Source organism: Lissotriton vulgaris, chromosome 7 (assembly GCF_964263255.1).
Source record: "Lissotriton vulgaris chromosome 7, aLisVul1.2, whole genome shotgun sequence".
Taxonomy (NCBI): Eukaryota; Metazoa; Chordata; class Amphibia; order Caudata; family Salamandridae; genus Lissotriton; species Lissotriton vulgaris.
The window spans coordinates 844,819,169-844,838,652 of NC_141695.1; the positions used below are offsets into that span (position 1 = coordinate 844,819,169).

Consider the following 19,484-nt stretch of genomic DNA (forward strand, 5'->3'; position numbering starts at 1 on the left):
TAGCTTAAGTTAAGTTGGTTTTGCCAAGGTTTGTTTCAAGAATTCTCGTCTAAGGGTTTTAGTCAACACCATACCTCTGAATAGAATGATGGAGGATTGGTATCTCCTTCAGGGGTCACTCTCGATATCCCAGTCACCCGCGAGGGCAGACCGGAAACGCCGGAGCTGGATTTCTCTGCACGAGAAAGGCAGCGGGTCTCTTCAGCGCGTCGAGGAAGGAGGGGGGACAGCGTCCGCGGGCAGCTGGAATCTGCTGGATGTCTTCGCAGAGGGACGGCTGTTCAGCTCCTAAGCGTACTGTACCATCGTTCGCGCTTTAGCAGCGATAATGGTATCAGCAGCTTCACCACCACAGGGACAGCAGGCTGCAGCGACAGACTGCTAGATTTACCAACACGGGGTCTTGCAGGCAGCTGGCATCAGCAACAGTAGCTCTCCATTGCTTAAGGCAACGTTGGTAATATTTATACCTGACAGGTGCCGGGTTTGACGCAAGTTTGCTGGACATAAGACGTCAATTAAAGATGTCACTAGGAAGTGATAGTTATCAGTTGCTCATTAGAGTTCCATTACTAATCAAAACACAGCAAGCGGGGATTTCCAGGTTTGCGGAGTTTTTATCTTGTTGAAGAACTCGGAGTGTTATCTAGGAATATCAGATAGTGACTACTGCTCTGTCATTGCACTAATTGGTCGCAAAGGAAGTGGCAGAGAGAACTATGCTGGAATGTGGCTCTGTTCGTGTGAGGCCAGAGATGACTTTTCAGAAAATCGCACTTGAACGGTTATGCCAATATAGGGAATAAATGGATTTATAGCCGAATAGGGGCATAAGGTCACAGTATCGATCAGGAACCTAGATAAACACGCAACAGTCTGGAAGACTTCCTCCAGAAAACCAAGAGAGGGATTCAGACCTTCGAATGGAAAACCTGGATTCGAATGCATCCGGAGTGGAAACTTAAACAAGGGTTACCCATGAAAGGCCAACAGATGCTTCTGCCCACCCTGAGTTTACGTTAAAAAGCATTCGATTGGTGTCACAACCTTCCCTGTGCAGGCCATACTGGAGGACAAAAGACTTTGGAAAAGATGTTGAGGAAATTCTGGTGGCCTACCATTCGTCCAGACGTATTTGCATGGGTAAAAAACTGTTCCATATGTTCGCAGGCCAAGAGTGATCATCGTCCCACCCAGGGGCTCTTGCAAGTTATGCCTACTCCAGCGATTCCCTGGGAGAGGTTCTCAGTAGACTTTGTGGTGGGGTTGCCTAAAGATCAGGGTATGACAGCCATCATCGTAGTGGTGGATTACTTAACAAAGATGGGGCATTTCATTTCATGTAAGCAAGTACCAAACGCTGGTCAGTTAGCTCATCTTTTGCTCCAACATATAGTCATGTTACATGGGCTTCCTCGTTCCATAGTGTCTGATAGGGGGGCGCAATTTACGGAGAACTTTTGGAAGGCGTGGTGTGAGAAACTTTGCATTTCTTCCTCTCTCTCCACCAGCTTTCATCCCCAAACTGACGGTCAGACCGAAAGGTTGAATCAAACGCTCAAGCAATATCTGGGATGTTTCGTTGACACCACCACTGACGCATGGGTTGATTTGCTGTGGGCCGCCGAGGTGGCGTACAATGATGCAATTCATACTTCCACTCAGTACACTCCTTTCTATTGTACCTACGGGTTTCACCCCAGATTTACCCCTTTGAGTTTGCCCTCTTTTACTGTTAAAATCCCTACATTGCACTCCCGATTGGTTACTATCCGAAACACTGTGATACAAGCACGGAATAACCTGGAGAAAGCTAAAAGGAGGTATAAGATGCAGGCAGATAAACATCGTAAGGCATGTCCAGAGTACAAAAAAGGGGATTGGGTGTGGCTGTCCACTCGGAATATTCGTTTTCGCAAATAGTGTTTTCAATCCTAGATTTATAGGTCCTTATAGGGTGATCAAGCATATAAACCCGGTGGCTGTGAAATTGCATCTTCCAACTCATTTCCGGATCCATCCGGTTTTCCATGTGTCTCTTCTGAAACCTGCCAAAAGTCCTCGCAATAAACCCCCAGTGCCTGTGAGAGTGCAACAAGACGTTGAGTATGAAGTGCAAAGGATTCTGGATGCTAGGAGAGTGAGAGGCAAACTACAGTACTTGATATCCTGGAAGGGGTATGGGCCTGAGGAAGATTCATGGGAGCCTGTTGCGGCTGTGCATGCTCCGAGACTAGTGCGTTTGTTTCATCGCCTGCATCCGGGCAAACCTGGTGGCAGTCAGTGAGTATCGGAGAAGGGGGTGTACTGTCACGCTTCCCCGACCGCTGGTAGACACTGCCTGCACTAAGACTCGCTCAAGGGACTAGAAACTACAAATCCCATGATCCTTGGGGCGGCGCGCTGTAATGACGCGTGGCGCCAGGGAAAAGAGCATTTACCGTGCATTCAGGCAGAACGCGCTGCCGATTATTCGTTATTGCGGAGTTCGTACTTGTCTGGAGGATCGGTGATTTCCAAATCACGTTGTGGTGTGGATTACTTGGCAGAGGCTTAGGAAGCGCCTACCTGGATTGGCTGGAAGGAACGTTCCCGAGTGTGGGCACGCTCCACTTTGGATATTTTGGCGGAGGCTTAGGAAGCGCCTATCTACAGGTACAGGTGGGGCTTGTTTCGAGGGTGTGAGAGTCTGGAGTACCGTGGATTATTGGCTGGGGCTTAGGAAGCGCCTACATCGTACGCCAACAGTTTTCAGGTCTTCTTTTTTCTGGGTTCAAGGTGGTGCATACTTGGTTCAGGGTTCCGGTGTCCTGTTTGTTCCCTGCACACTTTTGAATCCTAATTACTTTGTGGATCTGTGAAAGTATTGAACGCTAGTAGTGACTACTTACCAGATTTATTTCCCTGACTATTGTGGATCGTTGGTTTTGGGAAAAAAACTATACTTTTGGATCTTCCTTTTTCCTGAGCTGCTGATATCATTTGTTTGTTAGAACTTACGTTCTCATTTTCTTTGTGGAGGGAACCGAGTGCGTTAGTGAAACGCTAGGTGACAGAGTTATGTACACCTATATGACACTACTTCGTACATGAGTTAATGCAAGCTCTATTTCATAAAAATCAATACTTAAGGAGTCTAGAGGTATAGAATTGGTGGTCTTCGGTTTCCAGAGGATCGTTGGGTATTCTTTATCCCTTAAGGGGTAGGTGTATTTTCTTGTTTAGACAATACCAAGAAGTGATAGTTGTTGTGGTTGAATCTAGTTACATAGAGGCTGTTATTTCTCATTACAGTAACCTTGGGGGATGATGAGTTGTCCATTTCCTTACCTCTTATATCAACACTCCTGAATGTTAAATACAGGTGAGGAAAGAGTAACATGGTTAGTTATTGTTCAATCTAGTAAGCCCCAACCCCACTTATTCCGTGCTTTGTATATTTCAGATCTCCGGTTCCAGCAGCCCAGCAGTTCCCCTCCGGACCTTATATTTTCCCCCGCTTGATCTCCTTAACAGTCTGTGTACTAATAGTGTCAGACTTGGGATGATCTAGAGGTGGGCCCCTTTATAGCATCGGTACAATCCTGGGGATACATCACAGCGGAATCTGACAGCCGGATCCTCCAGCTTCCGAAGCCGGCTTCAGTCCTTTTTTTGTAGCTGGGTTTCAAAGGTGAGTTTTGACTGACGATTGTCCGGTTTGCCCATGATTGAGTTAGTACTAGAGCCTTTAGTGTTCAAGTTTGTGCGGGTGATATATTTTCTCAGGGCGGGGGTGGATCCCTGTGTCATAGGCGCTGTGACGGTCTTCCGCTCTCGTTGTTAGCTTGGCATTCTTGACTCTGGAGCAGATGAGATGAAGTAGGCAGCCAGACTCCGCAGATCCGCAGAATGCTGTGGTAAGTTGCAGGATCGGCGAAGATTGAGCCCAAGCAAACGAGACCTCCGCGGCAGCGTCTCTTTCTGTTTGGCTACAGGGTGTGCAACAGTTCTGCAGTGGAGGTAAAGCTACCCTCCCCAGCTCTGTGTATTGTTACAATCAATGGTATCGGGATCGCGATGGTGGTGTGGGTATCGCAATTAGTGTACAACGTCGTACCTCACGTGTGTCGCAGTGAGCCGGGTAATGGGTTCTCCGGTGTTCTTGCGTCTCATAGAGCCACGGACTCCCGCCGATGTCCAACGCCTCCTCCTTGTGCAGTTCTCAGTCTGAGGCGATAGTAGGCCAGCCCCAGCCCCACAGTGCCAAAATTTGCAGCTGTCCAGTCCAGCGAGGGAACAGCGCGGTTTCTCGCTGTATCGCCTATCACAGATGTGAATATAATGCAGGGGTTCCGTCACACCTGTGCTCACTCCGCAAACCAGGCAAGTTCGGTTTCATAGGCGTATCCCAGGCACTCCACCCACACTCAGCTATAATGCCGGGCTCCAAACCGGTGTTGCGCTGCACTAGATCGTGTCTCACTCCATGTAGTTGGTGCAGCTCTTTCCAGAGGGGGTAGCAGCAGGGTTTGGCGGGAGCCGTTAGGAGCGCTCCTAACGTGCAGGCCAGTCGGCCATCCAATGCCGGGTTATGCCTGTATCACTGTGTCGTCGACACTCGAGGCCGGGCTACTCTCGGTCTGGGGTTGGCAGGCCGGACCATGATGGGTGGTGTGGGCAGTGGAATGTCTCAATAGCCCCTTTCAAAATCGACCGGGTCCCCGAATCTCCTGCATCTATACGGCTCTATTGCTTCCGACAATCGAACTCACGTGGGCCTCCTCTATCCCAGCCAGTGTCGGGTGGGTGGTGTAAGGGACCTCACCTCCTGTCCGCTCCGCGACCAGTGCTCCAGCCGTCTTTCACTGTGATCTCGTCAGTGGGCAGGCCAGGCAGCGCCGTCGCAGCGACCCGCACCGGATCTCGCCACTCCCAGCCAGGGACGCACTTCCGGAGTCAGCTCAGACTCTCCGGGGATGATTACCGGCTCCTCATATCGTCACGCTAGGTCAGAGTGCCCCCAAAGTTTCAGCGAGTGTGGCAAATGATGACGCTGCAATCTCGCTCGTTTATTTCGGGTTTGGCGACAGTTGTGCAGGATAATTGAAGAATTTATGCTCCAGGCTTGCAGGAGCCTCACGTACGTGCGGCCATCTGCATGCGCGCCCTCTAGCGCCCACCAACAGGCGGACAGATCTTTCATCGTTTTGAGGCCAATGAATGATTGTTGAGCAATAATATTGCTTAACATTTAGAGCGGTATGAAATCAAGATATTGTTAGCAATAATTTAGAAAATTAATCAGAATGTGATTTAATCATAATAAGATTGTTTTAAATTATCCCACTTTATTGGATTAGGAAATGCTATTTGCTTATTGCACACTGTTCGCTCTCTCGCTTAGTGTGCATTGCTGTTCTTCTGCATGGCCAAGAACACGTAGGGTACAAGGTATCTTTGGGAATTTTTTTATGTATACTTGGCACCACAGCCATAAGAAGAGTAGTACAGTGAAAGAGTTTTTTTTTCTCTTACAGAGTTTTATATAGCACAAACTTGACCCGAATCGGGTATCAGAGAGCTTTAAATAAGGGCACATTCATTTTTTGTTAGGCACAGGGAGATTAAGTGATTGCTCAGAATCACAGGATGTTCAGCGTCATTGCCGAGACTCGATCCCAGTTCCCCAGATTCGAGGTTGACCGTCCTAGTAGTTAGGCCAACTCCTCTCCCCTATATAATAGTATCAATTAGATGATTATAGTGTACTTTTTATATGTGTGACAGCCTCCAAGAAATACCAGTCTTTCTAACAAAATCTTAAAAATACAGCTTCCGACCAGAGAGCACTCACTAGTGGGCGCCAACTTCCTGACCTTAAACATACTTGAAATGGCCACCTAATTGTCCCCGTTCCTAATTTCAAGATGGTGAAAGGCCTCCTAACATTAGAGGTCTCCATGCCTCTTAACTCTTGAGATGAATGGTCTCCTGGCTCTGAGTGTCAAAGGACACTAAAACCTCCTAACACTAGTGGCAAAAGACCCTACAACCCCATTGGTGACAGACTCTTAACTCACACTGTAAGAGGTTTCCTAACTCTACTGATATATATCTTAAGCCATGAACAAGCATTAAAAAATGCAATAGGTCTCGCATTTCATTAGGTTAAAGCCATTTGCTTTGCTATACAATACCATTAGCAAAGCAAATGGCTTTAAATTAATCCAAGGCAAGACCTATTGCATTTTCAATGCTTGTTCGCAGAGCCTTGTAAATTAGTAAATATGAGTATATATATATATATATATATATATATATATATATATATATATATCCAAACTTGTTTGCTCTGAAGCAAGGACGAACTCAGCTGCGGACTTGTTCCAAAAAACCTTTATTTCAAAACCGGCGATTACATTCCGATATTTCTTTTAGTCCTGACGCGTTTCAGGGCTTTGCAAAGCTCCTTACTCATAGGATGACGGTACGAAGTGCATGGTGATGCTTGTTCTGGCGCCTTCTACATGCTACTAATTTAAATATTCCCCAGTGGGCGTCTCCAGTGAGCAAATAGTGTCAAGCATGCTGGTACCGGTAGTTTCTTTCTCAAGCGCTGTTTCTCCACAGTGGGATCAGTGAAGTTTCAAAGTCCTTTACATGTATTTTTCAAACCCCAGTGGGCCTCCGAGTGCAAACCGCTGGTGATTTCTTTGTCTGCTTCGCCATCAGGTTTCGAGCATTCCAAACGTGGCCCCACAAATCTGTGGTGGTTTGTCCTTCACGGCGAGGCTGCTGTGTATAAAATCCAAACTTGTTTGCCCTGAAGCAAGGACGACCTCAGCTGCGGACTGGTTCCAAAAAACCTTTATTTCAAAACCGGCGATTACACTCCGATATTTCTTTTAGTCCTGACGCGTTTCGGGGCTCTGCAAAGCCCCTTACTCATAGGATGACGGTACGAAGTGCACTGTGATGCTTGTTCTGGCACCTTCTGCATGCTATTAATTTAAATATTCCCCAGTGGGCGTCTCCAGTGAGCAAATAGTGTCAAGCATGCTGGTACCAGTAGTTTCTTTCTCAAGCGCTGTTTCTCCACAGTGGGATCAGTGCAGTTTCGAAGTCCTTTACATGTATATATATATATATATATATATATCGCAAGCCATGAACAAGCATTAAAAACGCAATAAGTCTCGCCTTTCATTTAGTTAAAGCCATTTGCTTTGCTATACAATAGCATTAGCAAAGCAAATGGCTTTAACTTAATCAAAGTAAGACCTATTGCATTTTCAATGCTTGTTCGCAGAGCCTTGTAAATTAGTAAATATGAGTATATATATATATATATATATATATATATATATATATATATATATATATATATATATATATATATATATATATATATATATATATATATATATCGGCACATATCTATAAGCCTACATTTACATAACATTATCTTTGGCAAGACTTCCACCCTGAAACACCCGCTGCCCTCCTTCCCACCCGCCTCCCCTTTCCGAAAAACATGCGGCTGACCTCATTTTCTGCCTGCCAGAAACAGATAAATTACTGAAATGTTTCGAGTCTTCAGAGATACCTGTGAAAGGAGAATACATTTGAATTCTGCTTCGCAGAATAACCGGTTCTTCCTCCCGAAAACCGGATCATATATTTAAAATTACCCAAAGTGTCAGAACACCGGGATAGAGTCCGCTGAAAACCGGGATGTCCGAGAACATGCGGGACATCAGGTCGCCCTGCCTAGATTGAGACCATTTAGGTTTGCTTTAAGTATATTTTTGTAACACATTCGCATGTATGGGGCTCTTTTTAATGGGAGTTGTGCTTGTCTTTTTTTAAAGACCTGGCAACTAGACAGCTACAACGAAAATCAGCCATTTCGAAAGGGGCACGTGCTAAACACTTACTTCAGTCTTTGCATATTCGTCATACGACTACGCCTCCCTTTCCCGGGTTTTATAATCTTTGAACGCCCCTCGTGCCTGGCGTCGGCCATCTTGAAACGGGGAGAAATTCTATGAAACGTACTATATTGAACGTCTTCGGGCGGATTTCTCTTGTCTTCAACAACAAAAAGGTAAAGCCAGAGTTAATCAGGCCCTGCTGCCTATTTTTTTCGGCGTTAAGCAGTTTTAAGGACAATTGTTTGGCCTTCTCTTTCAAGTGTTGAGGTTTTTCGAAGATGGCTATAGCAACGCCTTGTATTACAGGACATGAGTTCACGACATGTCCTCTTTCTGTTTCGTCCTTTTTTTCTAATTTCCTTCCTTCGTCCACAAGAAAAAAAACTTCAATCTCCAGAGTGCTTAGCGTCGCGCCTGCGCGGCGACTGGTGCCCGAAGCTCCCATTGAGCGAGCGACGGAGAAAGGCTGGAAGAGGCCCACGGAAGGGAGAGGTGGATAGAAGTGTCTGAGTGAGGAGGGAGGGCGGGCGATGAGAGGGAACTGACGATACGGTGAATACGGGAGTGCAAAGTTAGGGAAGCGTGGTAGAGAGTAAGTACAAGAAATTGGGCTGGTGGAGGGAAGTGAAAACGAGGAGTCTGGGCTGGTAAGGAGTTAGGCTGAGGAAAGGTGACTGTAGAGAATGGATAATGAAGCAGGAGGCGGATGATTCCTTTCACTCGACGCAGACTCATAGTGATCGTGAGCGTACACTGAAGTTCAGTCTCTATACGCTATAACTGACTCTCGAGAAGGGTATCTTGGGACTCTGATCAGGAGTGGGTGAGCAGGAGACAGAGTGGAGGCAGCCACTTTAGGACGCTAGGTCCTGGGAAGAGGAGCAGGAGTCTGAAAGGGATCGAGAGGGGCATTGGAGAAATCAGAAGGAAAGCATTAGCCTGCTGGACGGGACTTCTGGAAGGTGTACTTTTGGACGGGAGTCCGAGGGGGAGAGTAGGGTCTTCTACAATTCGCACTATGGATTCATAATCGGCTGGAACAGGTGAGCTTATTACCTCTGGAAATGCTTATAATGGGAATGGGGAACAATACTGTATGGTCTTCTGATGAGAAACAACGCCGGTATCTTCACTGGGATTGGGAGACCCGCTGGTATTTTTTCTGTGGTGTTTGGAGGTGGACAGCCCATAGGGCTATCCGCTGAAAGATGTAAGAAAAGGGTGGGAGAACCTCTAGAGGATTTTGGGATTCTCGGGTTAGTGACATCTGGATGCTCTTCCCTGATAGTAGTTTTGATAGAGCCACTTCTGGATTTCTAATGTTGCGGGATCCCTTAATGACCTCAATCCTCAATTTCTATAGATCTCGGAGGTGCTTTGACCCTGGATGGGAGAATGGAGCTGGAGCCACATTGGTGGAAAGGACAGTTGGCCTCAGACATCCACCAGGCTTTGCGAATAAAGGTTAGTATCAGAGACTTACTTTGCACAGGTGTAAGAGTCAATGGTAGTGTCTCAGGGTGAAGGGGGACCCAGCAATATTCATAGGGGATAGGGAGTTGTCAGGTTGCTGCAACATGGAATGCGATCGGTCTTAAAACTGTTGTATACTTGCATAATACATAATTTCAACTATGACTACCTTGCCTGCATACAAAACCCATGGTATAAGTGGTGCTCTCCATTTGTTTCGCAAAAGACCCATGTCATGCCCCTAATAAGCTTTATGCATCCCGGGATGCGAGTAGTGTTTCCCAAATGAAGCTAGCCAGTACCCTGAGTGGCCAAACGAGAAATTAGCATGGTAAGTTGCCACATTTTCCCCAAAGCAATAGATGAAGAATAAATAGTTTCCAGAAGTGTGCCAGAATGGATAAATTACCACTTAGAATCGAGTGACTTCGTCTGCTTTAGTAAGACTGACACTGACAGTTCCATAAAATAACACACACTTTTAAAAAAACATTATTTTGAGCGTAATCGTTTTAGAGCCCAGTGTAGGTAGGTGGATATTTAATATTAAACAAAATAATGTTCACTTTATTGTATCAAAATACTATTGCACAAAAGTAAGGGTTTCAAGAAACACATTTTTGCACTCCCATGAATTCCAAAGAACTTACTTGTCCAGAACCTCGAGATATAACAAAGTGTGCTGAAGTTGGGAATGCCAAATCACCATGCGCAGAGGGTGGCTAGAAATCCTTCAGAAAGATTAGACAATGCTGAGTTGAGGATTGTGATATCTGTGATCAACTGAACTCCTGACTGTTCTGCCTGCCTGTACAGACGTATTGCTAGCCTGTAATAACTTGTGGCTTCTTCCAAGCTAGTGAATTTGAGAAAAAGTTGTGCAGTTTGTTAGGTTGGGGACGCATTCGTTTGCAAGTTCTTATTGTTTGTGAGTACTGTTCCCTGTCATTGTGCAAATCTACATTTTTCCTGAATGAAAGATGGGAATGGTTTCTTTTTGGAATTATTCTCTGTATGTTTGTGAAAGTTTATATTGACATTCATAAGCGTGCTGTTTTGAGAAGTAGCAGAGAGGGAACGATTCAATATCATTTACAAAAGCGTTGCTCTAGAGGGCAGAAGGAGATGAGGTTCTTTGTAATTGGCAAGAGATGCTCTTTGAAGAGTTAACTTTACAGCGCAGCTTTGCTTGCTGATACCTGTTTTGGGCTAAATATTCCTATTGTAGCTTAATGACCATTTCCTCTTGATGACCATTTTTTCCTGTATTAGTCCTGTTTCATGTCACGACTAGCACTAGATTTTTTTTTCCTTAAATTTTGTTAGTCTTTTTTTATGAATAACGCATAGTTGGGTACATAAAAAATATTATTCTTACATATTAACTGTAATGTATTTACATTTTTAAGTGGATCAAAAGTTAATTTCAAAACATCGTTTAGTTTTAACACATCTACACCTTGACATCAGTTATGTTTGTATTTATGTTTTAGAACTTCTGTGGTGTGAACCAAGCTAACACGTGATTGAATGGTGTAAATAGCCCAGTACTCACATAAAACCCTCTTTAGTTTGATGGCCCGTGTTTTGGTTCTTCATTTCCCCATTTACCTCTTATGACACTCCTATTTTTAAGCACCTCCCCGCGCCCACCCCCGTAATACTGTATCCTTTTTAGGTTTCGCTTGTCGTCAACTGCGCAGGCGAAATCTTTTGTTAGGTAGTACGGGGCTTTGTCCCGCCTCACTCTTCCATTGGGTAGCTCCATAAATGGAGGCTAGTTTTGCGCATGCAGTCTCGCCTCATTGTGTGAAGGTAATTTAATCTCCTGCTTCATCCTCCCCGTTGCGTTGGCTAGTGACAGTTTACACACCTTCTTGCATACGTTTCAGGCCATGTTCATATTAATGCAGTTCTAATGGCCTTATAAATAAGCATTTCTACCAGAATCACTTCACCCCAAACTGTCTGATAAATGTAGAACATTACGCAAGGTCCACATAGAGGTGACCTCAATCGCTATACAAGACCACAGGATTAAACACAAGAGGCTAGGAGGGTGATAGCAAGCCAGTGAACCTATTTCTCTGTCTGAGACTCTAACAGCATGGCAAGGCATTTTGGCACCACCACTATCTGTGTAAATGAGTAGCTCACTGAATGTCAGTTAATGATTTTCAATCTAAGTAGGTGATTGTTGACAGCTGGTTTAAAAGCATGACTAGAGGTACATGATGTCTGATCAACGGGAATAGCGTGATGTGATGTTGGATGTGATTACTTTTTTCTGTCAATAGTGGATCCCCCATTGTCAAGCAGAGCGGTGTTAGTGAATAGTGAGATGAGGAGTGAGCTCTTGCGAAAATTTAACTTTTTTTAGATTTAGTAGATGGAATGCTTGTTGAGGCAATTAAACCAAAAGATATGTATGACTGTTAAGGTGGACCCTAAAGTTTCAGCCCTATTATACATAGAGGATAACGGGGTGATTATAGAACATTTGATATTGACAGCAGGTAGGAATAAAGTAAAGTGTATGATTTCCGTTTTGATGAGTTCAGCAAGTAAGGTTATGTGAAGCATTGGACAAAGGATTATAGATAACTTGTTGAATATGTGGGTAGGTAGGAGGGACCGGAGATGATAATTTGGTATCTTTCACAAATAGGTGGTAGGTGAAGGCAAAGAAGGGGTCACTGTCTCCTAAAGCCTTTTTGGACAGAAAAACGAGGTAAGATCGAAACAGAACCCTGCTGTGTGTGTTGCGCTAGAGGGGCATCATGCACACAGCAGGACAGACCTGCATGTTCCGATGAACTTTGGTCATCTGATTCCCAGATTAGACCTGGGTTCAGCAGGTTATTTGGATCAGCTGTTTTAAGCACAAATTATATATTAAAACAGTGGGATTTCGATGATTCTAGACCGAAGAGTTTCGCCCAATGGATTATGTTCATGCAACTAACGTATCAGGGGTCTATACTGATATATTCTGTTTGATTGCTACTGTGTTGTGTTCTTGACTCGTGGTCCACAATTTCTGTAATGCTTGAATCTTCTAGTTCTAGCACTGCTTCTAATGTATCAAGTGTGCAATTTTGGTTTTGCACTTGTTTCGTGAAAGTCGAGGAGTATTGAGTTGTATTAAACTCGCGGACGTTTGCGTGGCACAAGCAAACAAAGATTTGGAGACCGTAGGGACTTAGTACTTGATATTGTTGGTAAACAAAAAACATCTTCAATAGTTGTAATGGGCATGTCGAGACAAGGTTACATATACGGACTTATGTATGATTACCCTGAACAGTATTGAAGAGACATTGTGCAGCCGGAGGGAGGGGAGGGTTGGGTAGTTGGGGTGTGGGGTGGTGGGTGGAGGGTATGACAGTTAAAGGAATCGCACATTATGAAGCATAATTGTTGTCACAGGCCCTCCGGGGATCGGAGCACTGTGTATGTTTATCTCTGCGATCTTAATAAAAAAAAGAGTTTTGAAAAAAACAAAACGTCTTCAATAGAGCGTTCTTAGTGTTTCTGGAATAGGTTTGCCTCCCTGGAGACATGCTTACATCTTCCCAGGCACTTGGAACTCGTACCTCTCTTTGCTGGGGTGCATCTGCGTATAGTTGGTAGGATGGAGGTTCAGGGTGCCAACAAGTGCTCCATTATGCTTGGTGCAGGAGAGGGCGGTCTCGCACTTGGAGGTGAGCATTCCATTGCTCTAGTTGAGTGTATTTGTAAGCCAGCTTCATGAGGGGAGTGCGCAATCAACTCAAATAGTTTAAAGAGTTTTGCTGCATTTTATGCACAAATGGAAAGCTTCATAATTGGATGAATGTGTGAGTTAAAGTTCTAGTTTACCCCTGATGGATTTTAAATTTCAAGCGGTATACATCCTGATTGTATAAAATACAGATCTAGGTTATGATGAACATTTTTAAGTGAAGGATGTCGTCGTGCTTTTGAAGACCGTCACATTTTCTGCATATAACATATTTAGCAACAAATATATTATTGTGAAAACTAGATTGTTCATGATCCCCACCATGAAAATAAAATAACAATTCTGCTAATTAAAATCTCTTGCTGCGATAGTCCAGTCATTTGATCTTCTCTGTTCTATTGATTCCCCTTTGTGATATGTCTGTGTCTGCTCCTATAGAACCTGTGAGGCACAAATCCATACAAATTATTGACTATTTAATACCGCCCAGAAGCTTAATTCGAGCAATGACCTCCTGCTGGCTTGGTGTCTGTAGCTGGAAAAAAGGGCTTGACTATGAAATGGAGAAGTACCTACCATGCAGTAGAGGACTAATACCAATTTCTCTATCTTATGCCAATCCAACTCTGCCTTCTGTTATCCAACATGTAGAACATGTTAAATACTATACTAGAGGCTTGATTAATAGTTTTTGAATACTGTGACTTGTTCACTTGTTTAATCTTCTGTTTTTACCATATCATCCAGTATACACCTAAAACCATAGATGCTCAGGGCCTTTCCCATAGTGAACACATCCAGTCCTCCTTGTAAGAAAGTCTCACCTGACCAATCGGGCTAAGGGATATGGCTTTGCAAGAAGAGAAGTTATAAAAATCACCCCGAACAGAGAACCTTTGTGAGCCCCTTGAGTCCCTCCCCTGCTTCAACATCCAACATAGTAATTTTGTTAGCAGTTTATGGAGGAAAATGTTGGATAAATGGGAATAAAGTCTTTTAAACAAATATTGCTAACATCTTTGTTATGGTAATATTGCTTATGTGGTGATTATTTGAATATTGGGGATTGTAAACTATTAGGAGAATTTTTCGAATTGTCAGTGAACCCATCAGGTGTTTGTATGTCTAGAATTAGGACATCTTGCCATTTCTCTCCATGTAGTCAAATAAATATTGTGACGAAATTAAGGATAGTAAAACTAGTCCCTGTGTATTCATCGTGGAGAAGTTGACCCTACTGCACTGCATGGGTTGAATCTGCTGGGAATAATAACAGTTTTAAGTTAGCTGTTAACGGTGTGGGCAATTAACCAGTTGTAGTTTGGACTTGGAGAAGATTAGGTCAAGTGAAACTGCTTTTGTTTTATTATTCAGCCACAGCTTTTTAAATCAGCAACATTATATTTGAAGTTTCTGGATTTTAGGATGAGAAACATTTTTTTATCTCAACATTTTCTTTACTAATTTTTCACAGGCTCACAATGTAAACAAGCAATTGGCCCTCCTTCTAAAAGTCTGATTGCTAGCACAGAGATAGTGTTCACAACTATAGAAGTGTCTAGTGTTCGGATAGCTTTTCATGTCCATTACATGAAAGTACAGATTAACAAATGCCCCCACCCCTCCACACCCCAGCAAAATGAACTTGTGATCCCCAGCGAATGCACACAAAAGAAAATCACGGTACATGGGAGTATCTTAAAACAGTACAAAAAATCATCTCTGTAAGCATGCGTATTACACTTCTAAAGAGGTAGATCTGGCCCCCAGGCGTTCCCACCTAATCACGAACACTGTCAATCAGAATTGGAATAGATTAGAGAGCCCTCTTTCTAGTAATGCACGCACACAGCTGTAGGCATTCAAAAAAGTAGCTCACAAAGGGGCCCCAAATGTATTCAACATTTTTGTAAGAGTCCAGTAACACATCCGTGATGCGCTCCATTGTAATTGCTCGCAATAGTAGTGCATGCCACTGTGGCAGGGATGGTCCTTCCACTTGTTTCCATGCTGCCGCCACTCTCATTTTGGCTGCTCCCAGTCATAGCCACAAAATAGACTTATCACCATTCATCTGATATTTAAGGGAGTCGCTCCTTAGCACTAAGGAGTACGAAGCCGGAGTCATTTGGGATGGGATACCCCAGTATTGTTTTGAGTTGAGCTAATATTTCGGTGCAGAAGGGATGGTAGTTGGACAGTCCCACATATATGTTTTAAGTCGCCCACTAGACCACAGCCTCTCCAGCAAAGATCCAAAATGATCTGGGGGAATAGTCGCTTCAGTTTAGCGGGGTAGAGCTACCAGTCAAATAATAGTTTTATAATGAACCTCCCTTACGCCCATTAAATGGTTAAACTGGGATATATTCCTCACCAGTCTAGCCCATTGGGCCTCTGTAATAGGACCTCCCAGTGTGTATTCCCAGTGGTCCATGTGTCGAGGACTAGGAGTGCACTGCCTGTCCATTGTCTCGGTATAAAGGGAAGAAATAATTCTCATTGTGACACTGCTTTTGCGAAATAATTGTTCTATAGGCGATAGGTCATGTGTAGCTGCTTCATGTAACTCTGATTTAAGTACCCAGTGTTTGAGTGGATTATTACAGAAATGTTCCATGGGTGGCAATTGAAAGTCCTGCTGACAATTTTCAAAGGTTCAGATGTCCCAGTTGTGGAATAAGTCTGAATAGCAAGGCAGCCCCCCACTCTCCATGCCTCAAAGGGTCCTAAATGTAACACTGGGGAAATGTCAGATTTAAGTGGATTGGGATGAAAGGGGAGGGAATGGTCTTCCACTGCTTGAATCTAGCCATTTCATCCCATACCGGAGACGTCTGTGTGGGGGTGTTCAGGTAAGTGTTCGGGGGGTTAGTCAGATTTGGGTTTCTATAGTAATTCCCAGATCTATTTACCGACCACAGCCCTGTCCACGACGAGCCAGTGTTTGTCAGACTCGCAAGCGGACCACTCTGAAATTACTCTGTTGTGCGGTTTTGTATTAAACGTTAAAGTCAGGTACTGATGGGCCCTGAGGATTTATGCAGCCATAGTAACCTGTAGGGCAGGCAAGCTAACCTTTTGCGAGATAAAGCTGATTATCTGGGAGTGCAGGGCTGTGAAATAGCCCCTATCTACTTCTATTAGGAGTCCCTGAAATAGATAGAGTAGTTTTGGTAGGACTTTCATTTTAATAGCTTTTATCCTTCCTGACTGAGAGGTACATAAGTGAGTGCCCATCTCTTAAAGACAGTTCGTAGTTGCCATAATAATGTCTGATAGTTAAACCGAAATAGGTCTTTAAGGTTGTAAGTGAGTTTAATGTTTAGATATGTGATGTCATGTTTTGCCCATTGGAAGGGTATAGAGCTACTCAGCTGTTTCACATCAGCTGAAGGGACTATCAAATTGACTAAGAAGGATTTACTCAAATTGATGCGGAAACTTGCAATTCCCTCGGAGAGGCGTAACTCTTCCAGGATGGCCACTAAAGGCAAGTGTGGGGAGGCTAAGGACAGCAGGATGTTGTCTACAAATGAGGAATGTTTGTGCTCTTCCGAAGCAAACCGAAAACCTTTAATCTAAGGGTTCAGCTGTATCATAGCCACCAGTGGTTCAATGCTTAACGCAAATTGCAGGCATGATAAAAGACATCCCTGGCGTATGCACCTGCCCTAGGGGGAACCCTATGGAGCTGACTCCATTAATCACGACCCTGTGTGTGCTGCATAGTTCGCTTTAATCTTAGTTAGGAAGCGCTCAATAAAGCCAAATCTCCTCAGTGTGTAAAACAGGAAGGGCCAGTCGACCCGGTAAAAAGCTCTTTCCGCATCTAGCATCAGATGGACTGCCGGTACAGGCTTTATGATGACTTTCTCAACCAGGTGGACCACCCTTCTGATGTTATCATGTTTGCCTTAACTTGCTGTAGCCGCATTGGTACGGATGTATCAAATCCGGGAGTAAATCGTCCAGAGGGGCTGCTAAGATTTAAGAATATATTTTGGCATCAAGATTTGATTGAGTGGTAGGAGCTGCACTTCCTCAAGTCCTTTCCTTGTTTAGTTATAACCGATTCGCTCATAGAGGAGAAAACCACACAGGTGTCGGCCATGTAGTTGAAGAGGGATACCATATGGGGGACTAGTTCTGCTTTAAATGTTTTGTAAAATTGAGCTGCAAGGCCACCCGGCCCGGTGATTTGTGCAGTTTAACATTAGTAATCGCCAGGTGTACTTCGTCTCCTGTGATGGGGTCCCCTAATGTGTCTTTTTGGGTGACAGACCTGGGGGAGAGGTACTCTTTGTAAATAATCTAGCTGTTCCTTCTCGTCTGTGATATCTGCAGTGTATAAAGACTTGTAGAAATGTCCGAAGACATGGGTTTTCTCTGTATCTCGTGTAATAGTCTCACCATGGTCACTATGGATATCCCCTATGTATTCTTTTTCAATCTTCACCCTCTGTTGCCTAGCCATATGGTAGCCCACTTTAATACACCACTAATATGTAGTGCGCTGTAAGTGTAGTGGGGTGAATTCCGCTCTTATTATAACTCGCGTTAAGTTTCCCTTTGAGAGCGGTAACCTTTTTCTGATGCAGGAGAGTAGGGTTATCTTTATGCGTGCGTTCAGCAACTTTGAGTTCTTCCTTCAATACCTCTCTCTCCTTGGCCCTAGTCTTCAGGGAAGAGTTTAAGGCTATGCATTGCCCCCTTAGCACCGCCTTGAAGGTGTCCCAGGTATTTCACGGGGAAGTGTCATGTGGGTAATTTAACTGCAAATACTGGTTTAGGGTTTTTATCTGGTTATCACGCGAAAGGCTATCACTCACTAGGGATCTTGGAAAAAGCTGCCTTCTGTATTTCGAGGGTAGGGCATCCCAGTCCAAGCTAAAGAAGACTAGATCATTATCAGGTAGTGCTATTAGATAGAATGAGGCCTGTTGTAAAGCCTGACATAGGGTATTACTTATGAAAGTGTGAAATAACTTCTATTTCGAGGGTAGGGCCTCCCAGTCCAAGCTAAAGAAGACTAGATCATTATCAGGTAGTGCTATTAGATAGAATGAGGCCTGTTATAAAGCCTGACATAGGGTATTACTTATGAAAGCGTGAATAACTTCTATGTGACTGTGAAAAGAATGTTTAGTCTCGGTCCTCTGGATGTAGTGCACACCAAGCATCTAACAGGCCCAACTCTCCAAAAGCTTTTTTCAAGGACTTGGAAAGCTTCCTGTGAGTGAGCGTTTTGGGTGCGTGCTGTCTGTATTCGAGCCCATGTGAGGTTAATTTCTTCCATAACCACTATTGTCCCTTCTGCAAAGGTCCCCAATGTAGAGCGAAATGTGTGCAGAAATGAGACCTGGTTTGTATTGGGGGCATATAACGTATCAAAAGTACAACAGTGACATTGTATGTAGCCCTTCACCATGATGAATCTACCTTCTCTGCTGATCTTACAGGAGTCTGGCTTGAACTGTAGTGAAGAGTGGAAGAATAAGGCCACTCGTATTTGATGTTTTCCCGACGTAGTTTGTTGCTAATTTGTCGGAATTGCAGGTGTCTTGCTAGCGTGGTTGGGGCAATGTCCTGAAAGATGGCGCAGGTCATCCCCTGGAATTAAACCTCCTTGGTCCTTTGCGCCACCTGAAGGATTGCCTCTTTCAGCTAAAAGGAGTATAGCTTGACCAGTACACCCCAAGGGCGATGGTTCTCTCTGGGCCTAGGGGCCCCACTCTATGCGCTCGTTCGATCTTCACCTTCATGTGAGTTTCGCGAAGAGGCCCTGGATAGAGGCTTCCAAGTTTGGATCCTCTGCGCCTTCCTGTTAGTTCCAAATCCATACTTTGTCTCTCCTCATCCTATTTTCAAGATCTTCACTTTTCAGGAATTCAGTTTTGAGCTGGTTGCAGAGGAGATCGACCTCTGTCTCCATAAGTTCTGACCTGCTCTTCAGCTCCTGCATCTTAGTCTGCACCAGAGCTTTGGATCTGGAGACAGTCGACATCTTGTTGAAGATGTTAGGTGGTTATGGATGTCTGTTCGAAGTATGTTCAGGGAGGTGGCCATATCCGCCTTTAGCTCCTCTCAGTTCTTTTTTTTTTGTGTGTTTTTTTTTTTGGGGGGGGGAAACCTTTATTGAAAAATTAAGGCACACAGCTATTTAGCCTTACATCCCGGAGGCTAGGCAGCATTATTAGAAGAAGGATGATCAGTGCACACAGCACATATTCTAGAATCGTATCCGGTTTAGTTTTATGTTATAATAACGGCAAACCTATGAGTTGAAGAACCTAAAGAAACATCGGAACCAATGTGAAAAGACAAGAAATAAGTACATAAATGCGACCATACCCAACGCAGGAGAAGGC

General features: G+C 44.2%; 1 protein-coding gene across 1 annotated transcript in view; it reads left to right on the plus strand.

Moving 5' to 3' along the window:
* Positions 1 to 8,339: 8,339 nt before the first annotated feature.
* Positions 8,340 to 19,484, plus strand: part of CCNJL (cyclin J like) — a 127,719-nt gene continuing 116,574 nt past the window's right edge. Inside the window, exons 1-2 of the mRNA XM_086931205.1 lie at positions 8,340 to 8,959; positions 9,280 to 9,380. Of these exons, the coding sequence (XP_086787331.1) occupies positions 9,312 to 9,380 (69 nt within the window). The 5' untranslated portion in view covers positions 8,340 to 8,959; positions 9,280 to 9,311. The remainder of the gene's footprint in view (positions 8,960 to 9,279; positions 9,381 to 19,484) is intronic.